The sequence below is a fragment of the Struthio camelus genome, chromosome 3, assembly GCF_040807025.1.
Source record: "Struthio camelus isolate bStrCam1 chromosome 3, bStrCam1.hap1, whole genome shotgun sequence".
Classification (NCBI taxonomy): Eukaryota; Metazoa; Chordata; class Aves; order Struthioniformes; family Struthionidae; genus Struthio; species Struthio camelus.
Genome location: NC_090944.1, coordinates 46,513,662 through 46,538,423, shown reverse-complemented (window position 1 = coordinate 46,538,423; position 24,762 = coordinate 46,513,662). Strand labels below are relative to the sequence as shown.

Here is a 24,762-nt window from a genome sequence, read left to right as displayed (position 1 = left end):
ACACAGTATTTGCTAAGCAAGGCTGAATTCAGGTCAAACACATCCAGCATTAGCTTTGGGAGAAGAGGCAGTAATGTCCACATTTCCAGAACGGATGCTATTGCCTACCTTATGACTTGTATTCTCTCTCTCTTAATTTCCCACCTTGAAAAATGATCATAGGTACAAACACTCCAGACATCACTGAGAGCTCTTTGACTGAGTGGGAATTTGGATCAGGCCCTTGCTCTTTGAGGAAGTTAATGGGACGGTTCAGGTGACAAGGGGTAGCCCATATGAGAGAAGTTTTAGAGGGCTATTCCTTAACTTAGCAATGTCATTCGCTGATCTAGAATGATTCATTTTTTATTAATCTTTCCTAGGCATTCTACACTGCTAGACTAAACAGGCTATTCTTGGAGAAGAGAAGTCCCTAAAGCGACAGTGGTTTTTACCCTTGGCATATATTGCTTGACTTTGTTGGAGCGCCGAGGTAGTATAAGTCTTGGAATCCCACTAAGCAAAAGTAGTCATCCTCTCTTTTGCCCCTGGACATCTGGTCACACTGTGGCTACAAGCTGGAGATTTGGCACCTAGAGCAAACTCTCAGGCTGCAATTTATAGTGTGTATTTTAATATTTTTTAAAGTAAACCTTTCTCGATTAAAGATTGCAAAAACTTCAGAGAAAAATGTGGATTTTTCCTCAAGAGTCAGCATGAAACATCTTAGAAAACAAAGACAGAAAAATTCTATAGCTGACAGATAATTATATTTGGTAAAAGCAAAGTAAGAATGAATCAGAGCTTTATCCAGGTTTAAGTATTCCCATATCAAGTGATCTCCTCAAGCACTGATGTTAAAAAGCAAAACACAGGAGTCTCTCTGATTTGGTGTCTGAAAACAGTGTCGTTATTCTCTGTGGTACAAGTATGGCTGTGCCTTCTGCTGCCAGCATGTTTTTTTCTCAAATCTCTGAAGTGCTAGAGTACTAGTATGCAAAAGCAAATATTCATGTTTTAGATAGATGGCTCTAGCTAAGTTTCTGCTGTGCAAATGTTTGTGTTACATGGGATTTTAAGTATTTTCATTTGTTTGTAAATTCTATTTTCTTTATAAAGTAATGTAGCAGAAACCAACTGATCTGGTAGTATTAGATAAAATAAAACTAATAATACAAAGCCTGTATCATGAACTAAAATTGCCAGATGTCTGAGTTTGGTCTGGACAGTCTGTGTGACTGTGCATTGCTGGGTATTTCATGTCGACGTTGAAGGCAGGCACAAGCCAGCCCGCTAAAGATCTGTCCGTACCTCGACCATAGCTCAGATGCAAACTGGCAACTTCCCTCCACTCTGAATGTCACTGCTGCTCTTCCAGCCTGTCTTTTCGAGGGGGAACTCCCAGATGCAAAGGGGACAAATCCTTGCCTTAGGCTTCGCTGAAGCCAGGCTCCTCACAGAGAGGCCAGGACTACAGTTAACATTCCCTGACATGTTACTAAAATCACTAGTAGATACCTGTCATCTTGAAGAACTGGTCAGCATTATTAGTGTTAAAGTGTATAGTGACACAAACACGTTTGACTAAACTCTGGATGCAGGAGAAATTAAACCTCCAGCATACTCCAAATTCATATCTTGGCTACAGCTTTGTGGCATAGACCGGACCTCCAAGCAGACATAAAGATGAATAACACAGGTGTCAATCCAATCCCCCTTCTTTTATACCATTAGATATTACTGCTGCTCTTGCCACTGACTGTCAGCTGTGTGGGCAGCCTCAGCATGGACATGCGACCGTAAACAAGGGGATCGAGATGTGGAGAATGACAAAAATACAGCAGTTGTGTTGAATGGTCCAATGGCCGTGGTTTCTCAAGTAAGACAAGTCTGTATCATAACAAAAGGAGGCAAAGGAGAAGAAGCAGGGGAGGCTTGGCAAGAATCTCATCTTGAAGTAGTAATTTGTGCAGATGTGCAGTACAAGTGAGGCATAATTTGCTTCTTAAAGGGGTGATGTCCATTTGATAAGCACTCTGTGCTCTAGGGAGGAGGAAGGTATGAGATAAGGCTGCTAGGGCTGTGGGAAAGCCCTGCAGCTGGACACCCCTCTTTGAGGTGGCTCATGGCTGGTGGCGATCACCATTGCTTCCTTGGCCCGGAGGCAGGTCTCAAACGGGCACCTGGTGCCAACATTTGCTCAGTTTGATTTTTTCCGGGGCTGAAGCCATTTCTGTAATACTTTGTTCAGTCACACTCAAGCAGCTGCTTTTAAAGTTGCTTTAGGAAACCAAAGTAAACACTGCATCGGAGTGAGTTGTTTCACTCCCCTGGATGCCGTGGAGCGCAGGGAGGAAGCGGAGGACCTGGCTATGGCGAGCGTGGCTCTGGTGCTGCTGGCCACGCACTGACGCTGCACTGGCCCCGAGCCCTGGGGTGCAGCCTGTTCTGCGTTGTTCCATGACCAAAAAACTTGAAAAAGCCCTCAACCAGCCTTCACAGTCATGGGATAGATGAAGAACTTGTTTGCCTGCCTAAGATTTGACAGAATTACAGACCCTGGGGTACATGTCTCTCCAAGCTGCTAAGGCCTCTATTTGATTTTTGGGGGAGGGATTATCCATACCATTAAGCAAAATACACGACAGTTAAATGATGTGTGATTATAGCTTTGCTTAGGCCACCTGAAGCATGCAATAATTGTCCTGAAGTGCATTTCCTGATGAGCCATTTATTGCTTTTGTAAAATGCAAAATACTTATGAGGGAAAAATCAACAACAAAACCCAAGAAAAAAATGGGCAGTTTGGTTCATTTTTCTGCTGGCACTTTAATATACACAGTTTGCCATTTTAACAGGCAGCCCAAAAGCTGCAATTCTATTGAAAAGCTTTTAAGGCATTTTAGCTTTTTTGGTTAAAGTCAGAGCAGATTGATTTCTACTTCAAAGCTCTTTAAAAAAAAAAAATTTATATATAATGCAGACACGTGGTTCTGCAACCTTCATTATGACTGTCTCTGTTTTGGCATACAGTTTGATTTATATGTTATCTTTTCCCATCTGTAAATGTGTGGTTTCCCTTACACACATATGCACATTAGAGAAAATAGAAGGATAAAGTATAGTTTAGTGCGACAGGATGTCAAGGCACAGTAAACACTAAAAAAAAGAAAGGTCTTACCAGAATAAAAAAGAGAAGTTTGTCTTTGGTGACAATAAAGGATTCTGACATATGGCCTCTATCCATGGGAACAAAAATACTTAGCCTGAAAATCCTGTAGAGGTCTGTGTGACCAATTTCAAAGCAGATGAAAAAAAATTCTTCCAGAAAATAAGCAAATGAGCTGTTTGCAGGGCAACACATGCCTACAGTACTAACATGAATTGTGAAATCACTGTCTGTGACTGATCAGAGTTCATTAAAAATAAATCTTGGCCCAGCAGTCTTAATAAACGGAATAAACTATGAAGGCAGCAATGATTTGCTTTTTCTCATGCAGAAAATAGTCTAATTTTGCATTTTTCCCTCAGCCAAAGGACTTCTGCTGAGTAAATCTATCTGTTACTGGAATCAAATGTAAAGATTTAGATTTAGTTTTTCTGGGGGCAAGGAGATGGAAGACAGCAGCTTTTTCAAACCTTCAGAGCCTTACAAATTTAATTTTTTCTACAATTTTTTTTTTTCATTTAAGACTTTATGGAAAAAAAACAAAGCCAGATTTTCTGTTCTGGCTGTGGAGAAAATGTTCAGCATGCAGCCATAAAAGAAGGTGCAGCTGTCTCCCACAGAGGACAGCTCTGCTGGACTGCTGAAATACTGCTCACGTGGAGCTGATGATTGTTACCTTGATTGACAAATAGCACCACAGAGACCAACGGCAAAACAGTTTTTGAAGCACAGATACTGTAGGGGCAGTGTATAAGCACCTCACTGCACCAAGGAAGGAATGGATTGATGGTCTGGTCCAGAAATATTGCCTGCATTTGACTCTGCTCCATCACATGTAGAAGCTAAGAAAATTTGACGGAAAAGATATGAGATTTACTAGCTCTGTGCTGCCCACAGACATAAGCAGGCACATGCAAAGGCTGCCTCAAAAGTCTGCTGCTGAAATGATGATACCTCCACGTGGGGATGAATGGCCTCTGTTTGAGCAAGACTTACCAACACCAGCACTAAGTCGACCTAACATATAAATTCAACTGAAGCTTGCTGCTTTCTGGTTCAGGAAAAGGGGAACAAGTGATATATATGCACAGTGCATGGGTAAAAGGGTCACATCCTTTCTCTGTATTTTTGCTGTTACTTTCATTTTCTTCCTCATCATAAAACAGCAACAGCAAATGGACAAACTCAGTCTCAGAACACAGTAACACGTCTTCATATTATTTATGGCACACACGATACAAAACAAATACGTCATCTACTAATGCTAGCATTTATCTGGAATAGAGAGCAATGACAGTGGGTGGACCTCATCAGTATGACAGAATACCAGTTACAGAAAAACTGTCAAGAAATAAATAAAAGAGAAAGGGAATGAATATAGTCAAGATGATTCTTTTCCCTCCCTCTCTTCCTCTTCCTTCCTTCTTCTTTGCTTCATTCTTTCCCTTCTTCCCTCCTTCCTTCCCTCCCAACTTCCTTCCCTCCTTCTGCATTGCTGTCTCCTTGTAGAGCCAAGTCTGATTGTACTTCTGAGGAGCAGCATTCCCCATTACAGCTTATCTCACCCTTACAGATGTTTGTTGTGTTCATGACAGCAAATATTTATTAGTAAAATACAGTGGCAAGGTCTCCATTAAATTAAATATACAGAACAAGCCTGAATGCCAGAGCTGCAGAGTTATAATCTATTCTAAGCCAATGTCATGCAAATTCCAATCAGCCTGTATCAAGCAATTTCTAATTTTGACTCCCTAGTGAGTTCAGCACTAGCCCTACCCAAAGAGACAAAGGTGTAGTTATCCTGGTCTAAAGCCCAATGGAGTAGGTGGAAAGTCACACAGTGATTTCAGTGTGCTTTGGATCATATCTGCACGTGGGGAGGGGGAGGCACCCCTGCCATAGCCAGCCTTGATTCTGGGGAAATTTGTCTTTTAAATCATAGCACTTGCTATGGAAGCGCAAACTCCCTGTGCATGTGCAAGAAAGGGCATGGGCCATTTGTACCCTAAAGAAAGCCTTTCGCTAGAATAAATGTTTTTAATAAAGTAACAATGTACTATGTTTACTTTTCCTTTGCTGCAGCAGAACACAGAGCACCTGCATGGAAGGTCCTAGAGGTTAAATAAACTAGTCTTAGTCAAATACTTTACAGCTAGAAGTCAGGGTTGCTTCTGCACAGGAGATCAGTTCTACATTTTGTACCTGGGTGTAACGCTTTGTGCTGCTTATTTCTCTGCACCTTGTATCTCTAATTAAGAAAGGCAAATAAATGAAAGAATAATGTAAGGCTGACACATGTTAGCAGATGTGTTAAGGGTATGTCTGTTTTGATCACCTTTCTACTCCTCGCTGGAATTTCTCACATATAAGCTGTTAGGCAAGAAATGATCCTACAGCCCACCAGTGAATACCCAGAGGGATATAGCACACAGCTATTTTTTAAACTTCTCTTTTGAAAATTGACTTTGTTTACTGTTTTCATTCATTTTCTCATTGGTGGCAATATGGTGACTCATAAATGAGGTTATGTCTTGGTAGAAATGACAGCAGTAGCCTGCTGCAATAATTTCTGTTCTTTAGGCCTGCCAATGCCAAGTTTTTTGCCTGCGCTCCCTTCAGTCATATAACCTTACTCCCTAAAATGTCTTCCCTCATTTTGATTTGATAAAGGTTTCTGTTCACTCATTTTATAGGCCTTAGATGAAGCACAGTCCAGGTTTATCAAATCAGAGGAAGACTGTGGGGAGGAGAGAACAGCATTGCTGTGTTTTTCCACACAGCCTGTTACGGTAAAAAGCACTCCCCTGCAATGTTTGTTGACAGATGTTCAAGGCTTTGAAAAAAATTTACTTTTAGCTGATGGCTGTAGCACCACTTTTGAAATAAGTGTTAGTTCCAGGCTTCTGAATTCATAAGGGCAAAGAAAGAGGAGGAGGAAAACAGATGAACTGGGTAAAGAGGGAGAGCAAAAAAACGGAAAAATAAAATCTTGATGCTGACAGAGCCCACAAACATAGTATCTGTTGGGAAGCAGAATTAAAAAAAAAAAAAAGTTGGAGGGAAAAGAGCTGAAGCAATGATCTCCAAACTGCTGTGTGTGGCTATGAAGATAAACCTCCACGGAAGTCCAAATTTCCCACCAGGTCCTCTTGGACGTCAAGTATTAGCTTACCATTTGCACGTCTCTGACACTACCGGGGAGGAGCTGTGGGTGGATGTCTCTCTCAGGGGGCTGAGAAGGTGTCTAGGCCACAGGGGCCATGCCAGAGGAGGACAGGGGACTCCTCTGTTTTATGGGAGCATGTATAACTCTTTGACCGCCAAGAGAAGCGTCCAAGAAGCCTGGGTGATGCCTGTAGGAGGACTCCCCTTAGTTTTATCAGGCCCGGCTGTGGCTGGTGGCATAATCCTGTCCTGACCCAGCCTGATCATTGCTCTGTACAATCCTACGAGGATGTACAAAACTACGAAGCTGTTTGACTCCTGCTGTTGTCACTGGCAGTTAGGCAAGCAAGCTGTTTAAATATGAGGCACTCTATCAATTAGGCATGTCACCAGTCTTCAGCTGCTTCTAAAATGCTGGTCCTCAGGGAGGACTGGTTTTGCTTCTGGCATAGTCTGGATTTTTGCTGAGGCTACTAAAGCTTATCTGACTATAGCCCTAGCAACTGGAGCATGCTAGGGAGGATTAATCTGGAGCAGTGAGACCTCTTGCCATTGCCAGGCCTTTTTTATTAGAATGACAGAGGGATGTGTGTAGGAACGGGAAATCCTGGGAGTGTATTCCAACTTTTTTTTGGAAAAGATTTCTCTGCTCAAGAGTCAACTGTACAGACAGAAGAAGACGATCCCATTCTTTCTTCTCTTCCTCTTTCCCCTTTCCCAAGCAGGCAGGAGTGAGTGGGCTCAGTCTCAGCTTTCCGGCAGGCTCTTCCATCCCTGGGGAAAGCCTGATGTACTAGACTATTTCCAGTATTTTAAGACTTACTCAAAATTCTGTGGAGCAGGTGTTCAAAATACTGAATATTAGCCAGTGTTTGGAAACTTTGTATTTTTCTGAAGGACTGAGGGGGAGGGGGGCACGGGAGGGATGGAAACAGCCTTTCTTGCAGAGCTCTAGTGAGAGACAAGTTCAAGCCTGATTTCTTTCTTCCAGCAATCTGGATCCCACCTCTCAAGAAAATCCTCCTAGTTGGGAGTCTGTTTTTTATAAAAGCTGCTAAATATTTTATTACCTGATTAGATCTTCCACACGCTTGAATGAATTTAACGTAGCAAACTAGCAAGGTAAGACTTGTATGTTCATTGCTATCCTGAGAAGTAGATTCCTCTCTCCTCTCCTCTCCTCTCCTCTCTGCTCCGCTTCACTCCCTTCATTTTTGCAAACTCAGGTATCTATCAAACAGTGAAAATGCTATTTAACTTGAAGTTCAAAGTAAACTGTCTGTGCTATCAGCTTGTACATATCCCTATCTTCTCTCACAGCGTGGGAGTACTTGTTTACTCACTGTGACTGTTGCAGTGATTTGCATGTCTACTTTTTAAAAATTGAATCAAAGCAGTAATAGTTTACTAGCAAGTGCCGTTCATTTTTCATTCATATCCGCAAATATTGTATGAGCAGTGGACTGCTGAAGGTATGAAATTCAAATAAGACTAGTGAACAAATTAAATTTTTAGCTGTAATAACACTTGATAACACCTGTTACCTGTTTAATAACACCTGTTCAAAGGTGAAGATACATAGTTTTTGCCCTGTTCTTTTGAAAGATGGATTAATTCGGTAAAACTCAGCAACGCTTTTTTTTCTATGCATAACACTTTTTCCTAAACCAATAATGTTTGCATACGAGAATGTTACCTTAAAGACAGATAAAGGTTAGATGTTTTCCTTCTCTACTGCTGAATCACCTGGCCATTTGGATACTTGGAACTAATGGTAATTTCAGTAGCTAGAGTTCTGTCACATACCTGCATACAGATACGACAGAGAGTGTATCTGTGTGTGTGCGTGGACATTCCTCCCTCCACATGTACATCTGATTTTGACATGTGAAAGCAATACTAGACAAGGCAAGAAAGCTTTCCATCACTTTGTCTCTGTGGCTGTAGAGGTGACTGTGATGAAAATTGCTAGAAAAGTTTTGGAAATTTATGGAAACACATTTTTAATTGAATCCTTAGCACTTTTAGCAAAGACAACAATTTTTTCCCAGGGTTTGCTGAAGGTAGAATGTCTCGAAATTGAAAAAAGATGCACCGTTTCCATGATTTATACCGTTTACTCGGCAAACATAATATGTAGAGCAGAACCTTGGCTGGTGTAAATCAGTATATTTTTCTTCTCCCCAGTAGAGCCATTTCAGCTTATACCAGCTGAAAATCTGGCTCTATGTAGTGAACAAAAAAGTGGGTCTGGCTTCCTGATCTTTTGGAGTAGACTCGTTCATTATAGAACTGTAGGCTTGAGAAGCGATCTCACTTCTCAGTATTGGCAGCAGACTGGAGAAATGGGGACATGGTGTGCTGAGCTCCTGGGTAGAAGAAATATTTTCTTTCAAACTATAACGACCTTTTTGGCCACCTTAAGGAATATGTTCAAGCTTCCTTGGCAGGCAAAGGTGGGATACTAGCCAGTTACTACATGAAGACTTTGAAGATGGAGGAAATAAATAATGAAAGAAAAAATTAAAGAGGAAAATCTTTTTGTTCCCAGATGGATAGCTAAGGGGCAACCATTCACCCCTCTGCTTTGGAAACAGAAACGTGAATAGACCTGATATATCAAAATCAACACTTTCTTCACTGTTTTGAAGCTCAAATGTTGTGGCGGGATTGTACATGACCACAATGTTCTGAAATAGGTGCAGTTCGTTTCTGAGACTGGCTATTTTAGGTGGCATTTCTGACCTGTAAATGGCTTTGTACCCACCTCTTTGGAAAATGTTTTACACTATAGTAAGTAAATCAATTGAAAACCTACCTGATATTCCTGACTTTAAACAATACAGTGAGAAGATAGGGCATAGTTTTAGGGAAGACATCGGAGATTCCTAGATGAAAATAGAAATGCAGTTTTAGCAGAAATACTTTAGATGCACAGGTACATTGGTACTAGAAACTGTCACTTACAGATAGCTATTGTCAAAAAATCCAAGTGAAAAAGTCGATTGAAGCTGGAGGCAACTTGGGAGCTATGAAAATGTGCGCACACTGTTTATTTTTTCTGATCTTAAAAAAACTTTGTTTAATCAAGATAATAAGGTATGCCCAGCGAAGTGGTGGTTCGTATGCACTGAACATGAAGCACGATTCTTACAATACAAAGCTTCTGTAAGGTCTTTAGGTCACCAAAAAGTGAGCTTTATATAAAAAAAATTGGGGGAAAAGGATACGAAAACTGGATGGGCTTGAATGTCAAAGTCTGGTGTCCACTGATACTGAATGCTTACATGTTGCAATTGTTTGTTTTGGAAAGAATACACTTTTGAGTATACAGAGCACACTATTTTAAAGATTAGATCTCTCCTTAATAAGTAATATTTTCTTACCCCAAATATTGTTATATCAGAGTGATCTTTAAAGGATGTTTTCTGTTATTAGAGTTTGACCTAAACTCCTAAATAGCTCTATTATTCCCAGTGACCTTGTTCTTACTAGGCTTTACAGGTCAGTGGTGAATTAAGCAGTCAGCTTCCTGCTAATTAATCCTATTTAGTTAAAGAACTGTTAGACTGCATTATCTTATCTCTGTTAAAAGGAAGTTTTTACAGGATTGGCACCAGATTACTGTTATGAATGACAGCCCTCCATCCCTTTGACATACAGTACACAGGCAGAAAGGCAGAAGAGTAGAAAATAAAGTTGGCACACACATGCCATCTCGTTCTTCAGTGTTCCTCCGTGAGCTGAACTCCCACGGTTACTCCAGTACCAGGTGGCCTTGAAATGGCACAGCCCCCGGTGGTTCCTGCTAGCCGTGGCACTGGATTTTGGTATGCCAGAGTCCAGGTGTCCTGTCAGAACCTCAGGTCCCCAGTTTTGTAACTGCAGGTGGGGCAGACAGACGTGTCTGTGTACACGGTCCTCACTTTTACTCCAGCGTAGCAGTGTCCCTGGAAGAACTGGGACCCCCTGCGTGGCAGGAAGCCTCTGTGAAAACAGCTGTTACAGAGATTGCACTGCTTGCTATAACTGTGAGGTCCCAGAGGGGCCTTTTTTATGTCAAGTTTTGAAATCAGTGGGGCAGCTTAAATCTAGTGGAAGGTGAGCGCTTAAGTAAACACACGTGAGTGCATGTAGGGGAAGGCGCTCTGTAACTGGAGATCCCATAGTCGAAGTGTATTTGGAGGTTCTAGTCAGTGGTGGGTGACTTGTATGTATCAATAGGTACACAGCTGCTTCTCCCTTTTTCTTCTTTTGTCTTTCATTACCAACCACCGTTATGCCTTTCGCTACTTTATTGTTTGCTCTGGAGTTATGTGGATTAGTCTATGACAGGCAGGGTTCACCCTGCCAAAAGGCATATCTTGGTAGCAGGGCAGGCAGGCAGAAGAGGAAGGAGAAGAGGTGTTTACAAATGGCCTTCTTTTTACTGATATTTACACACCAGATGAAACGCAAGGAGCTACGTCTATGAAAAGTGCATATTTAATAGGACAACTGTTGGCATGGGCAACAAGGTTACCTGGTCTGTGGACTGTTAAAACAATGGATCTGTTTTCGCCTGAGCTGCCTGAAATAATCTGCCCGTGCAGTTCATATGTCACCCTGTCCAGTGCGCTTTTCTGCACAGAGTTGCAAGCGTCCCCAGGGCCGGCTGTGGCTGGTGACGCTGTGCTCCCTGGCCGCGTTACCTGGCTTTCAAACAAAGGTCGCTGTTTCCAGGATGCGTGCAGAAAGGGAAGGTGCTGTAAAGAAGCAGGTTCCTTCTGGTCAGCGTAGAAAGGACCGGGGTGACGCAGCCTGTTAAAAACTAGAGAATTAGAAGTGAAACCAGCTGCACAGAAGTTTAAAATGCTGAGCCCTTCTTTTGGGTTACTGAGCCATATTGGATACGATGGATACGATTAAAGAACAGCTACTTCTGGCTTCTGGCTCTCCTTAGAATTAGAATGGGCAAAACTTGCTGGATATTTCAAATAAAGTGGTGGAAAACCTGCCAGATATTTAAGGTTAACTGCTACATTTGTAGTTTAGGAAGGTTAGCTTTAAAACTTTAGGAAGCTCAACAACCAAAACAAGACATACATTAGCTAGCAAGAGGAAAGAAAGAGGCAACTGCTGAGCAAGAAGAACGGAGTTAAGACATCAGCTCCTCTAAAAACTGCTTCTAACACCTAACCATCCCTTTTTTCCCCTAAAAAAGAAAGACCACTCTCTGCCACAGTGTGACCACAGGCTTCAACTGCCAGGCCCAGTCCTCAGGGGGGTATAATTAAAATGTAATGAAGAGCCCTTTAACTGGGTACACAGCAGACTGGCCGTAAAGTTGCAGTCCTTTTAATGTAAAGAAAAGGTAACAATATCCAAATGCAAAATGATACATTAAATTATACATGCCTTGTGATGAATTGTTAATGAATACTAAAGCATATGAAATTAGCTAAAGAGCCTCTTTTCAAAAGCACAAGAGAAATGTGAAGTAATCTCCTTTTGCACTAAATTTGGGTTGAAAGAGCATAGAAAGTCCTATTTCCTTAGGAAATAATAAAAACACATACAGAAGAGAGAGAGATGATGAACAAGAGAAACTTAAGAAATGTGAACAGCTTCTGCTGCCATATGACTTTAGTTGTTTGGACTGTGTTTGAGGGCTGCAAATGCGTTCTTCATTAGTAGGTGTAGAGGAATTATGAACTACACTTAAATAGGTGGCATTGCCCCAGCAATAAAAAGGAAGAATCAAGTATATTCTGGACAAACTAAGAAATAATTAGAGAAACAAATGGTTTCCATATTTAAAATGATAAGTTCTGGGAGCAAGAACGTGCTCTTTTCTTGCCTTGAGACTTTGCTTTCTTTCTCTTGGGTAGCTAATGAAAGCTCTCTCCTTTTTGAATTAATTCCTTAGCTAACAATGCTCACATTTAAAAAATGCATTTTGTAAAAGTAAATAAACGAATAGGAAATTAGATTTTTGAAATTTCACATACCCTTTTTTTTTATGTGGTTGGGTTTCATCGCTTCCAGCCCTGTCGACCACGGGTTTGCTGTGGTGCACTGTATGGTATAGTATAACCCATACACAATACAGTTACTTTGAGCTAAGTTGATCTAAGTATGTGCAGGTACGCTACTGGCTTTTCAATGTGAAATTAAAGCACCTGTTCACTTCTAAAACAGGCCTCTGTTTCCCCCACTCCCACCCCATTCTTCTATATCCTACGTTGACCGATGAAAAGCAAAAAAGGTCTGTACTGCATTGCTTCCCACAGTACAGACTTATTGAATGGCCTATTCTGGAAGTCAAGTGGTTGTAACTGACATATAAACCCCTAACTAAGCCTTAAAGCAGCCGACTTCACGTCTACTAGCATGGTTATTTTTAATTCTCTGCTTCATTTTGCCCACTAGCAATAATCTCATACCTGGTAAATTGGGATGATCTGGCTTAAAAGTTCAGCTGCAGCCATGATAAAAAGACCAGAGGAAATGGATAGCTGGAACACGCAGCCCTTTGGAACAATGCCATGACTTCTTAAAAACAAATCAGCTTGGGATTACAATTTATGGGAGGCAAAATGGCAAAATCACTTCCAGGCTGTTTTTTGACCCCCTACTTCCATTTTGTTGTTAGCAGAGAGCAGTTTTGTTCATCCTGAGCTTTGTGCATTTGCCAGGTGTGGTGTTTTAAAGGGCATTTAATAATCTTGAGCTTTTAGAGTGTAAGCACATAAGCAGTCAGAGGCAACTACGGTGAGTAGCTAGCTTCAAGCGCTCCTAGAAGGCTCCTGGCTCTTCCCTCCCAGCCCCCAGCGCATCACCTACAAGAAACAAAATGTAGGAGAAGGCAGACAGACACAAACGCTGGCACAAAAGTTGCAAAACCCATCAAAGCAGAAACGGCCTTAGTGTTTTCTTCAGTTTGATCTGGATTGCCTCTGTTCTAGGTGACTGCCTGTCCGGTCAGTCTCTTCTTCTGAGTTTTGAGACCTTCCCCTTAGGCTTTCTTCTTTTCTTTCTTCTCATCTGTTGTGTTCCCTCCCCTCACCCTGGCTTTTGGTTTTCTGTTTGACTTATTTTTCACTCTGCCCCGCATGCAGTGCTGATGTGGAATTTGCTTCCAAGTAGTCAGTTGATTTTTGCAGCGGGGGATGCCTGCTCCTCTGCTTTTTTATGCGGCTGGTGCAGTGGGATCTTGTTTGCTTTGTGGGCACATCCAGAGTCAGTGTGGTTCATAATAAAGTGCTAAGTTTCTGCAAGACTGAAGTGAAGATGGTGAGGGTAGAGAGTGATGAAAAGCTGCACACTTCAATTAATGGGAAAAACAAGTCCCTTTGCCTGCAGGGGATAAGCTGCTTTTAAAATTTTACTGATTTACTTACATGGATAATGTAATCTAAGACAGATGCTGGAATGGTGCATGGTATAAAAACATTTATGAGGCATGGGCTTCTTAATAGCAATCAAAGCACAAATTTTCAGAGTAATAAAGTGCCATAAATTATGCAGTGGATACTTATCATCTTAAAGTGATAAAAATGTATTACCTGCCTCAAGTGGGCGCACAGTGTGATGTAATCAGCAAAAAAGGAATAAAGCACCACTCGTTCCTTGCTGTGAAATGCCCTTGTTGGTGGACCAATGCCTGGCGTGGGAAGCTTTTCCATAAGAAGTTGCCTCATCACTAGGCAGGTCAAAAGCACAGGGCTCTTATCAAAAGGATACCCTGAGACGGTGGGAAGGGTCTGTTGGGGAATGAGCCATCCTGAACAGTGGGCCTTAACGTATCACCTCAAGGAGTAATCCAGTGGCATGTGCTGAGCCTTCTGTGCAGAAGCACAGATTGTGTCTCGATAAAGTTCTGTGTATCTAGAGCCAAAATCCGGCCTCTGTTTTTCTAGTAGGAAGGAGAGCAAAATTTGACTTGTGGAATATAAATCTTTCTTTGAGGCTTTGCACTTGGACAGCAGGTCTCCTGGGCCAAGCGTTATTTGGAACTCTGTGGCAAATGAAACAAAGGTTACACTGAGGAATAAGAGCCTCTAAGAGCTAATGCTGAAAGGCAAGGCTGATCTCCAGAAGAGGAACAAAAACGGTCTGATAATATTAGTATCCTATTCACTCGAATTTCATTTACCAGGTCTCTTCATAGGACTGTGGCACTCGGCTACCTTTTCAGATGCACAATGCTACAACCACTGTGAAATTCCTTAACGTCAGGAGGGACCCAAGGAGCAGACAGTGTCCAGATCTGGACCTGCAGTGAGCCGAGGCTGTTGCTCAGGATTAGATTAGGCTTGGGTTTGAGTAGGAGGCAAGCTCAGGGCACTGTTTCAAATGGATGAAATTGCACAAACTGTTCTTCGCATTTTTGGCTCAGCATCGTGTCAGAGGAGCTATCTTAAGAGATTTCCACTGTGACGGGGAACATCCAACATCAGAGCTAGGACTAAAGGCTCCATTCACCAGTTCAGATCCTTCCTCCAATCCCAGTGGTGGGCTGGCGTTACACTCTGGGATGCCTCCTTATTCCTCAGTAGAGTTCAGCTGAAACTGTGCATGCCATAGGATCCTGTCCAGGAGCAAGTGAAAAGTGCAACAGAGGTGCAGTGCTGTGGCTGAGAGAGCGTTTTTGCACTTGGAATTCTCGTCTTTGCACCTTTAGCCATTTGAAGGCTTCACAGTAAAAACGAAGAGATAGGCAACATTTGCTCTTATTTCAGTGTTAATGTTATTCGTGCCTTACTATTTTTGTCAGTGCACAAAGCCAGCTTACAGTTCAGAGCTCAGCTGGGCTGCTGCTGAGCTCAGCAGGACCTAGGAGCCAGAAACTGCTGCTCTGAAGAAGAGGCTGCTTCTGCCTCTTAAGAAGATGGGGCTGCAGCCGAGCTCTGAACTCAGTAGGCGTGGGAGTAGGAGCTGGGATCAGCAATTTCGCAGTTGGGAAAAGGCTCCTGGCTCATAGGACTTGCTGATTTCTGAGGTCTTCAAGAGCTGCGAGATCCAGGCCTCAGTTAGTGACAGAGTTCAGTGAAGAGCGTTACGCTCCAGCAACGTAGGGAACTCCAGCAACTCAGGGAAGCAACAACTTTCCTCCCTGAGCAGCAAGAGTTTGTAGCCCTCTCTAAGCTAAAACTGGATTGCAGCTGTGGCAGTGTGGTGGCCATTGTCTCCCAGCAGTAAATGCTACTGGTGCCGTTCTGGTGATGCTGAGCAAGGGCTGGAGTCTCGTAGCCCCTGCCTTGTCTCGGCCATAAGATCAGCATAACTTGCAGCTGTGGGAGGCAATGGCTATATATTCAGGCCGCTCCATTTGGAATCCTGCAGGATCTCAACGAGAGCAACGGCAGCGAAGAATGCAGTCTTTTCCTCTTCAGAAGTAGCTCTCCGCCTTTCTGAGTGAAGTGTCGGCATGTGGCCTGCTTCAGGGACTGATCCATAGCATTTTCGTGTTTGGAAGAGAAATCTTGCATGGGAAAAGAATGCCTTTTTGTATTCATGATGTGCTCCGCTTTCTACCTGGAAAAAAGTTTTTGCAGAATACCTTACTTTTGCTTTGAAATGTACTTCATAAATTGCCTGGTTTCTTTATTCTCCATACTCACCAGTTAAACACTTCTCTGACAGTATTTTGCTCTTTGACTCTAGCATACCAAAGCAGCGTAGGGTGTGAGGAGCAGGGTTTCCAATGCAGAAGAAGGCAAACTGTGAAAGAAAAAGGAGTGTTGTGCTTTGGTAAAGTGCATTATTGCATCCTTACTTATTACAGCAGTATGGTTCTGAACCAGCTCCTTGCTGCAACTGCCAGCATTAGCGTGCGGATAGCTGAAAATGACCTTCAGTCAAAAAGAAAGGATTAAGGAAACAAAAAATGAAAGGGCTGACATGTTATTCGTTGGGTGACAGCTTGCCTGTAGACTGAGAAATATACAAGCCAGATTAGGATTAAGAACAGATCCGTACGGACTATTTGCCATTTTGGGAATGCCAAGGCAGCACCAGAATCCAGATGGGATAGCAGTGAACATTGGCCCAGCATGGTGGTGTCCAGTGGGTACCAGAAAAGTTATTGTTGGCTGAGGTCACAAACTGTGATTTTCAGATGGTGGCACACTAGGCCCACCAGAGAGCCTACTTGTCTCTCCTAATATGCATAAATGGACTGTGGTACCTTCCAGTTCTTTGCTTCCTCGGAAGAGGGCTCGCTCGTCCTTCTGGTCAGTGGTTTGGTTGTGGGCCCACTTGCGTCGTCCATTATTGATTTTGTCTTCAAATGTTGGATTTCATTCTTCTGTCTTCAAGGCACTCTGATTGTTTGCCTCTGACCCAAAGGCCGAGGGCATTTGCACACCTCTAGATGGGTGACTGAAGCCTTCTGTAGGCTGTTAATAATAGTTATGTATTGGCTGTTGACATATGTGTAGCTGTAAACGGACCAGTTTGGGCTCCCCGGGAGCAGCTAGATGAAAAGTAACCTTCCATCACAGCTGGTTGCTATCTGCAGGGGACTTAGAGAGGTCAGCGTGGGTGAGGTGCAAAGCAGTGTGGGATGTCAGCTGAAGAATTTATGTAGTGCCTCTACCTAGTCACTTGTAAGTATAACTGTAATACGCAATTTTAAACAGGAGCACAGAATATATATATCTCACCTTTTGATAGTTGCTAAGAATTGCATCCTGTGAATACATGTCCTGTCAATGTACAGCAACGGAATTTAGTACAAAGCCATTCTGTGTAAACATGCTCTCTGACTAGGAATTTTATGCACCTTTTTAACAGTGAGGGTAATTAGGCACTGGAACAATTCTCACTAAGAATACAGTTCTTTTTCCATCATTTATAGACTTTAAATCAAGACTGAAAGGTATCCTAACTCCATCAGGAGTCATATTCTTGACAGTGATAGTACTTGGCAAAATGCTATGGCTTTTCTTAGGTAGTAGGTGAAACTAAATTATGGCTTTTGAATTTATGAATCCAATTCTGTTTGAATGAACAGTAACCCAATTTCCCTGTTAGTTCACATTGTGTATTTTCACACTGCAGTTCACCGTTCCAAATGCAGGACAGCTTGTTTAAATCGGAAATAATGTATTTCTCCAGCTCTCCTGATTAAAATGCAGAATGCTGAAATGCACTGGAGTATTCCCACATGAGCTTAATGCATTGAAGGATAAACAAAACATGGAAAAGTAAAATCGGCAATGAAATCCTATCAGTCATATACAACTGGGATTGCATGAACATATGAGTCATGAAACACTGGGGCTTTGTCCTTCCTTGTGGGTAGAAGAGATGAAGCTTTAAACTTTCGCACATACAGATGGAAAATTAAAATAAAAAAAGTCTTATCCTCCTCTCCCAGCTGAATAGGAGTACTTAGTAGAGTCATTTTAATTGCATTTAAATACGAGGGACCAGTATTGCCGAGTGATGGACTAAATGACAACTGTAGGACTGCATTCAGTCTTAGAGCACAGCTATGTTTTATGCAGGTGAGCTTGAAAGAGGGGGCTTGCCAGGACTGCGTCCTTCCATGCCTTACAGGGTGGCTGTGCCTGACAGGGAGGAGAAGCGTGGGGTTACTCCCAGCACCGAACGCTGCTGGTGAGGTTCTGGTGATGCTTAGGAGGGGCTGGGCTGCCGTAGCCCCTGCCTTGTCTCAAGCCGCTGAGATCTCTGCTGCCTGTTGTGTCTGCCCCAGCTCTGAAAAATCCTGTTCGGAAGGTGATCCTAACACTGCTTCCTCTGGGAGTAAATGGTGATGGGTTTGCTATTTTGCTATTAACTGATGTATTTTGGCTATAAATTCTTAGGATTAGGCCGGAATATGTCTTTTGTTAGATCTATGTAAACTGTTTGGTGCCCTGATCTCTGATTTGGCCTACAGTTGTTGCAACAATAGACATGCTGGATGCTAATGTTTCATTTAACACACATTTTCTCAGCAGAATTGCAAAAAGCTACTGGCAGTCTCATCAGAAAATTCTGATAATTTGGCCTACTTTAAACTGCACCTTTTCAAAACAACACAGCATTTAATCCAAACATTGACATTTTTCCCAGGATGAGTAAAACATCTTTCCAGTAAAAACTGGCAGAGGGAAAATAAAAGTAATATAACTGTAGTACTTTGACAGCCCAAAGATTTCTTCTATTTATCTCTGAAAGATCATTTTCTAAATAACTCTGATTTTCATTTTATTAAAAGAACATTAGTTTTGAAGTCTCTTTTGTCTGTAATAATGCTCACAGACTATCCAAGTGTAAAATGTAATAATTTTTCATGGTATCAAATGAGGAAATAAATCTCGGAAATGAATCGGTGCTAACTATAGGACATGCAGGTATCAGAGGATGACTTTGTGCATGTGTGTGAAAGACAGGTCTTTGAAGAAGGCTTTAATGCCAGGCTTGAGTACTGACACAAAAAAAACACTCCAGCCTCTCTAGTGTGCTGTATAACCTCACAGAAAATGGTCATAACGAATCCAGCACACTGATGCTTCACCTACCTGTGCTACGAAGGGAGACAAGGAATGGAGCCCAAGGTTGCACAGAGCAGCTACCAAGAGCACAGTAGGCAATGTGAAGGTAGGGAGAATGTGCATCTGGAGATGAACTGAGAAATTCAGGTGTTAGTTGGGTGGACAACAGCTAAGATGCAGTGATCGGCTGTTTCCAGCAAGAAAATTGTGTAGCAGTGCAGTGAATAATATTAAGAAGTTTTCAGAGGATTGGTGCCCAGCTATGTCTTTCCATGTTTAGCAGGCAGAGAATACAAAAACGGGTCAAGGTGTTTTTTTTTTTCTTGTATGTTTTAATTGCTTCTTGTATTGAAGCAGGCCAATTCAGCAGCCAGCCACACTAAAGTACTAATAAGCAGAGACAGACAGAGCTGCGGTGCGAATGGTGGGAGGATTGTGGGGTGCTATATCGCTGGGTGACTGGGAGCACCCCACTGAGACGCCCCGGCTAAGGAGGGCCCTGAGGCTCCCTTCTGCTCACACTGTTAATCCACACTTGATAAACTGCATTTTCACCCCCCTGGAAATGGTGCCTCTTGGTGCCTCATCTTGCTACAGCCTATTGCTTTTTTAATGTATTGGACATCCATTTTCATTTTTAACATCCCCAAGAGCAACGTTTTCATTAAGAAAAAACATCATGGCTGTACCTGCCATTTCTCTCTCCATTGTGAATAGCTGCCCTTGATAAAGGATTAGAAAGAAATGGATGAGAGGAGGAAAGATATTACTGGAACTTTTTGGGATACAGTTGTGATACTATTGTGCGTCTAAACTTCTCAGCAATTTTTTGATGTCCTAGGCCCTTCCGAGACCTTCTTTGCTTCTGCCAAGTCAATCCAAGACAGAAGGTCGCTACTTTTGCTATCTAGTGGTGACGACAGCATTGATATGTATTACGATTTTGTTTAAGAAAAATGACTGCTAACACCTCTGGCTGAATCCATACTAGTATTTTGAACTGATGTTGCTCGGAAGTGAATTCCCTCATTGTCGCCATGTACTGCACACCGGCTGGCAGCTGTAGCATACAAACTGGACTCCTCTTGGAAAAAATCTAAGTTGGAAATTTTGCCCCAAAGTTGTGCCCTGGCTGTTCACCAGAAGCGCTCCAGCACCTCACAGATACGTAATGATCTGTGTGGTCTAACCCTTCAGATAGATAGATAGCTTTGAAACATAGGCACAGTGGGGATACTTGGCCGCTGGAAACCAGACAAAATGGAGTCCAAAGCTGCGTGCAGTCTAGGTGCAGGAGGCTCAACAGCCACTGCTTTCCTCTACGGATCCGCTCCTATTGCACCTAATTCCAAAATAACATAGACACAGGCAAAGTTTATTTCCTTATTTTGCACACAGAGAGTACTTTCTTGTTTTAGGCCCCATGTGATAGGTGAAAGGGAGACAGAATCACGTTACAGCCAAAGTATATATGGTTTGGTCAAGAAAATACTGAGAATTCTTAAATTCAATGGGACTCACCTGGTGAATATACTCTTATGCAGCAAAGCTGAATGAACAGCCCATACCAAGGAATTTATTAGACAAGTATACACAAACGCATACAAAAATACATTATTGTTATCAGTCTTCATCTGTTTTGGGGCAGGATTGAAAGTATTGGTGAGGTCTAGGTACTAACTGAACAATATTGTGCAAACATACAGAAAGACACGATTCATATCACACATCTTACATTCCCACTAATTGCTTGGGTAATAAAAGCAATGTGCTTGAGTAAGCTGGTCAAAAGTCTGTCAAAGAACTACTGTTCGCAGTGACTGTCACTAAAGGGACAGAGAAAATGTTCATGAGTTGAATTAATGCTTTTAATAGCAGCTACATTACCGATATCAATCATAATTAGAACCATCTCTATAACTCATGCGGATATTTCTAAATTTCTGTCAATGTAATTAACCCTAATTAAGTTTCTTGCTACAATTCTGGATGATTTCTACTCATTTAAAGTAATGTGATGTTTTAGAATGCTGTTCTGTGCACTGCACATTATCAAATCCTGAATCATTCTTGTAGAGGTTAACAATTTTTTTTTCTCTCCCCTCCCCTTCCCCAGTTACATATTCTTAAACACTCTGAGGTGGATTCTCAGAATATATTCTTCTGTAATCTGCCTTCACTTTTGAGGAGGGCATAAAAGCAAAAGATCTGCAGTACACCTACTGTTGATAATGTTCTACTTCCACTGTATTTAGACAATGAAAAAAAACCCCATCCATCTAGTGTCCGTTAATTGGGGGAAGAGAAGTGAACAGAATTTCATGTTGATTAAATAATGCTTCATTGATACAAAAAGCATGATGATTAATATCCTGTGTATCTTTCTGAACTAAAAAAGTGTAAATGTGGCGATTGTGGCTGGAAGTGATGTCTCCTCGTGTTTCAAGTGAGCGGGATGTAATTTGCAGGCGTCTTACACAAAGAAAGGGATCATGAGAGAAGAGCTTGGCTCGCATTGCTCCTTCAACAAATACCTAGGGTGTGAATGGATTCCTTCTTAACTATATTCGCATTTTCTTTAACAGAACAGTACTCTCCAGAACGATCGTCTACCTATTTTTCTTGTTTGAGCTATAAGTGGTAACAGGTTAAGGGAAATGCAACATGATTCATTTCAAACAGCATTAAATCCTACTGGCCAGTGTAAATGTACCAATACATTCTGCAGTATTTGAAATACTGGTAAAATTTCAGTGCAACACGCTCAGAAGCACAGGTCAAATGAAATGTTAACTTCTTCTAGCCACTGTTCTCCCAGATTTATGGGACGGCCTAGCTTAAACTGTGATGAGAGGACAGGTCTGACCTTCACCTTTGTTCTAGAAACCAGTTATCTGGCTTCAGCGATATTGCTAATTTGCTTAAGAATAAGAAGGTAGTTAATTGCTGTAAAATATTAAAGCATGTGCCATAGCGAGCTGTGGTTCAGTGGAGTGAGGCAAGACTGGGAACCAGGAATTCCTCAGCTTGGTTGTCTTTTAACCTCGCCAAACTTCCTAAACACAAACTAAGGGCAGCGCTGCCTGTGTCGCAGGCATGCAAACCAGCGAGCCAGGACCCCCATGCGCTGCTGGGTCCGGCCTGGGGAGCCGCCAGCACCCGTTCTGCCTGCACCCCCGGGGCTGCCCCGAGAAAACAGGTGCTTCTTGGGGCCTGCCCTTGGCACCTGCATCCGCATTTAGGGACTGGGTACGTGGCCTCACACGCGGAGGACCTGAGCACATGCTGCTCCCAGCAAGCTTGGTGGGCGTCCAAGTCCAGAGGTTGGGCTGTTTGCAGAGCAGGAGGGTGCCCACGAGCAGACAGGCAGAGAGGGGCTCGGGCGGCGCTGCAGCTCCGACGCTCCCGGCGCTCGGCCGCAGGGTCCCTTCAGTAAGCTAGTTGCTGCCCCTCGTAGTCTGAATATTTATTTTAAATAAGTAAATAGGCTGGCAGACTCTGTTCAGTCTGCCACAGTCTGCCACTGCTGCTTTTAAGCTGCGTTCACTTGTACACGTTCACATTTTAAAAGCTTCCTGCATTTCTGCTTTTTTTGGGGGGGGGGGGCAGGATAAACACATTGGCACAAGGTGCTACAAAACTCTTTCCTGGCTTTCCAACAGGTACCATAGGCTCGTGCCGAGACGCGGTCACTCGTGTGTGCTGGCATCCCCGCGGCCCCCCCAGCAGCCCGGCGCGCAGCGGCAGCAAAGCCCTCCCGCGACAAGGTAGGGCAGGCAGCGGGCAGGAAGGCTGTGCACAGCCCATGCCCCTGAGAGTTGCAGAGCATCCAAAACCAAGACTTGCTCCAGCCCAGGAGTTATGTTTGAATAATGAAGCAACGTGAGACAGAGTATTTGTTCAGTGCACCAGAGGGGTGTGAGGAGACGTGCCTCTGGGTCAAAACCCCGCATAGTCACGCAGCGCAGCCCCTTGAACGCCTCAGAGCCGGTCTGAACGTTTTGCGGTGCAGCTGCCTGCTTCTCTGCTAATTCCACCATTGCGCTTAAAAAAAATAACCAAAAAACACAAACAAAAAAAGAACTTAGAAGACTGACCTCGCTTCCCGGGGGGTTAGCAGACTGCAGGGGAGGGATCCAGGCAGCCCTTACAAAATGAGATCCCGGCACATGAGACATTCCATATATAGTTCTGGAAACTGGAGTTGCCATGTTACAAGGCCGAGCGCGCTCGCAGAAGCGCGGATGCGAAACCCCCGGGGACGCCGGCTGCCCCCTCCATCCCGCGCACCCAAATCACTGCGGCTCAATCCAACCCTCCCCCCCCCCCCCGCAAGGCGCAGGTTTTAAGCGGGGTATTTCTGCCCGGCTTCAAACCCTGGCCCGCGGAGCGCGCTCCGCGCCCGCCAGGGGGCGCCCGTGCCACGCGGCTGCGGGGCTGGGGCGCGGGGGGGGGGGGGGCGTCCCCGCTTGTACCGCGCGGCGGGCGGGCAGCGGACGGCGCCCCCACCCGCTCCGCACCGGGACCCTCGGGGTGGGGAGGGGACACGGCTCCCCCTTCCCCCCCCCCGGTGACAGCTCGGGGCTTGCGGAGCACCGCGGGGAGAGGGGGGTTCCCCGGGGTGCAGCCCCGCGCCGGGTTTGGGGAGGGGGGCTCGTGGGGGGGGGGGGGGAAAGACACACACAGCGGGGGTCGCTCGGCTCATTCACACGCCCGCCGCCGCCCGCGCGTCACGGCGGCGCGCGTCGCCATTGGCCTGGCGCGGAGCGCGTCACAGAGCCTCGAACGCCGGCGGCCGTGACGCAGCGGCGGACCCCCGCGGCGCGGCGCCGTCGGCGGACGAGGTGGTTCCCCCCCCCCCTCCTCCCCCGGGGCGCCCTGCCGCCCCCCCCCCGCCCCGAGGGCTGCGGGGCTCGGCGCTGTGCAACGCCCCGTTGAAGGCTTGGAGCCTTGAGTGACCCCCCCCTTCCCCGCCCCCACGGTACTGCCCAGACGGCCCGGTTTTTTTTGGGGGGGGGGGTTGGGGGGAGGTGGTTGTGCACGGCCCGGGGAGGAGCCGCGAAGTGTCCCTCGCTCTGGCGAATCCCGACCCCCAGGTGTCGTGTTCAGCCCCGGGTACGCGCCGGTGGTTCGCATGGGAACAGGTGGAGAGCAAGCCGGCGGGGCCTGCGTGTCGCACGCTCTCGCACTGCCCCCTCCTCCTCCCCCCCCCAAATCCCCGCAGTTTCGCTTTGCAGGCAGGATGCCCCCCGGACGGCTCGCTCGCTAGGGCCCGCCGCACCCGGAGGTTTGGGCGGGCGCCTCGGCGTGCCTAGCGCTGGGAGATGTCTCCGAAAATGTCAGCAGCTGAGCGGCTAAAACCACATAACGGGGGATCCTCCGCATCTGCTCGGAGCGCTTCCCTTGCCAAATTCCAGCGCTCTGGTATGAAATTTGGCCGTGCCTGGAAAGACCGGGAACGCCAGCTGGGGGCCGGTGCCACACGCTGCGCGGCCGCCGCCGGCGCGCAGGGGCAGGGGGAAGGCACAGGCGGCGCGCCGCAGCCGCAGGTCTGCGCCACCCGCGGGCCCTCCCGCGCTGCTGCCGCGGGGTGCGTGTGCGGGGTCACCCGTGGCCTCCCTGCCTCCCGCCTCCCCCCGCCGCCGGGAGCGCGGCTGCGCTGCGCGGGTTTTCCAGCAGGGCCGGGAGGACCGCTCCGCCGGCGCGCAGGGGCGGGCGGCCCGTGGGTGCGCACGGCGTGGGCGTGCCGGGGGCACCGCCGAGGCCGGCCATGCAGATGGAGGGGGCGGGACGCGGGCGCCGTGACTCGGAGCCCCGGAAGAGCGGAGAAACCCCGTATAAAAACTACCGGGGACCTTCCTCGGGCAGAACCACGGCGGCTCCGCAGACGGCAGCGGCCGGCCGGGAGCGGAGCGCAGCGGAGCGGCGCGCAGCGCAGCGCAGCGGGCGGCCTCTGCCCCG

At 45.1% G+C, this 24,762-nt stretch overlaps 1 protein-coding gene across 3 annotated transcripts in view; it reads left to right on the top strand.

Annotated features, from left to right (window-relative positions):
* The window catches only part of TENT5A (terminal nucleotidyltransferase 5A), a 60,846-nt gene that overhangs the window by 29,352 nt on the left and 6,732 nt on the right, over nt 1-24,762 (top strand). Inside the window, exons 1-2 of one of the 3 annotated variants that reach the window (XM_068937632.1) lie at nt 21,871-22,000; nt 22,464-22,568. In XM_068937632.1, coding sequence (XP_068793733.1) covers nt 21,898-22,000; nt 22,464-22,568 — 208 coding nt within the window. In that variant the 5' untranslated portion in view covers nt 21,871-21,897. Of the gene's footprint in view, nt 1-21,870; nt 22,001-22,463; nt 22,569-23,904; nt 24,226-24,762 lie in introns of those variants that run through there. The other 2 variants (XM_068937630.1, XM_068937633.1) reach the window with 2 other exon arrangements.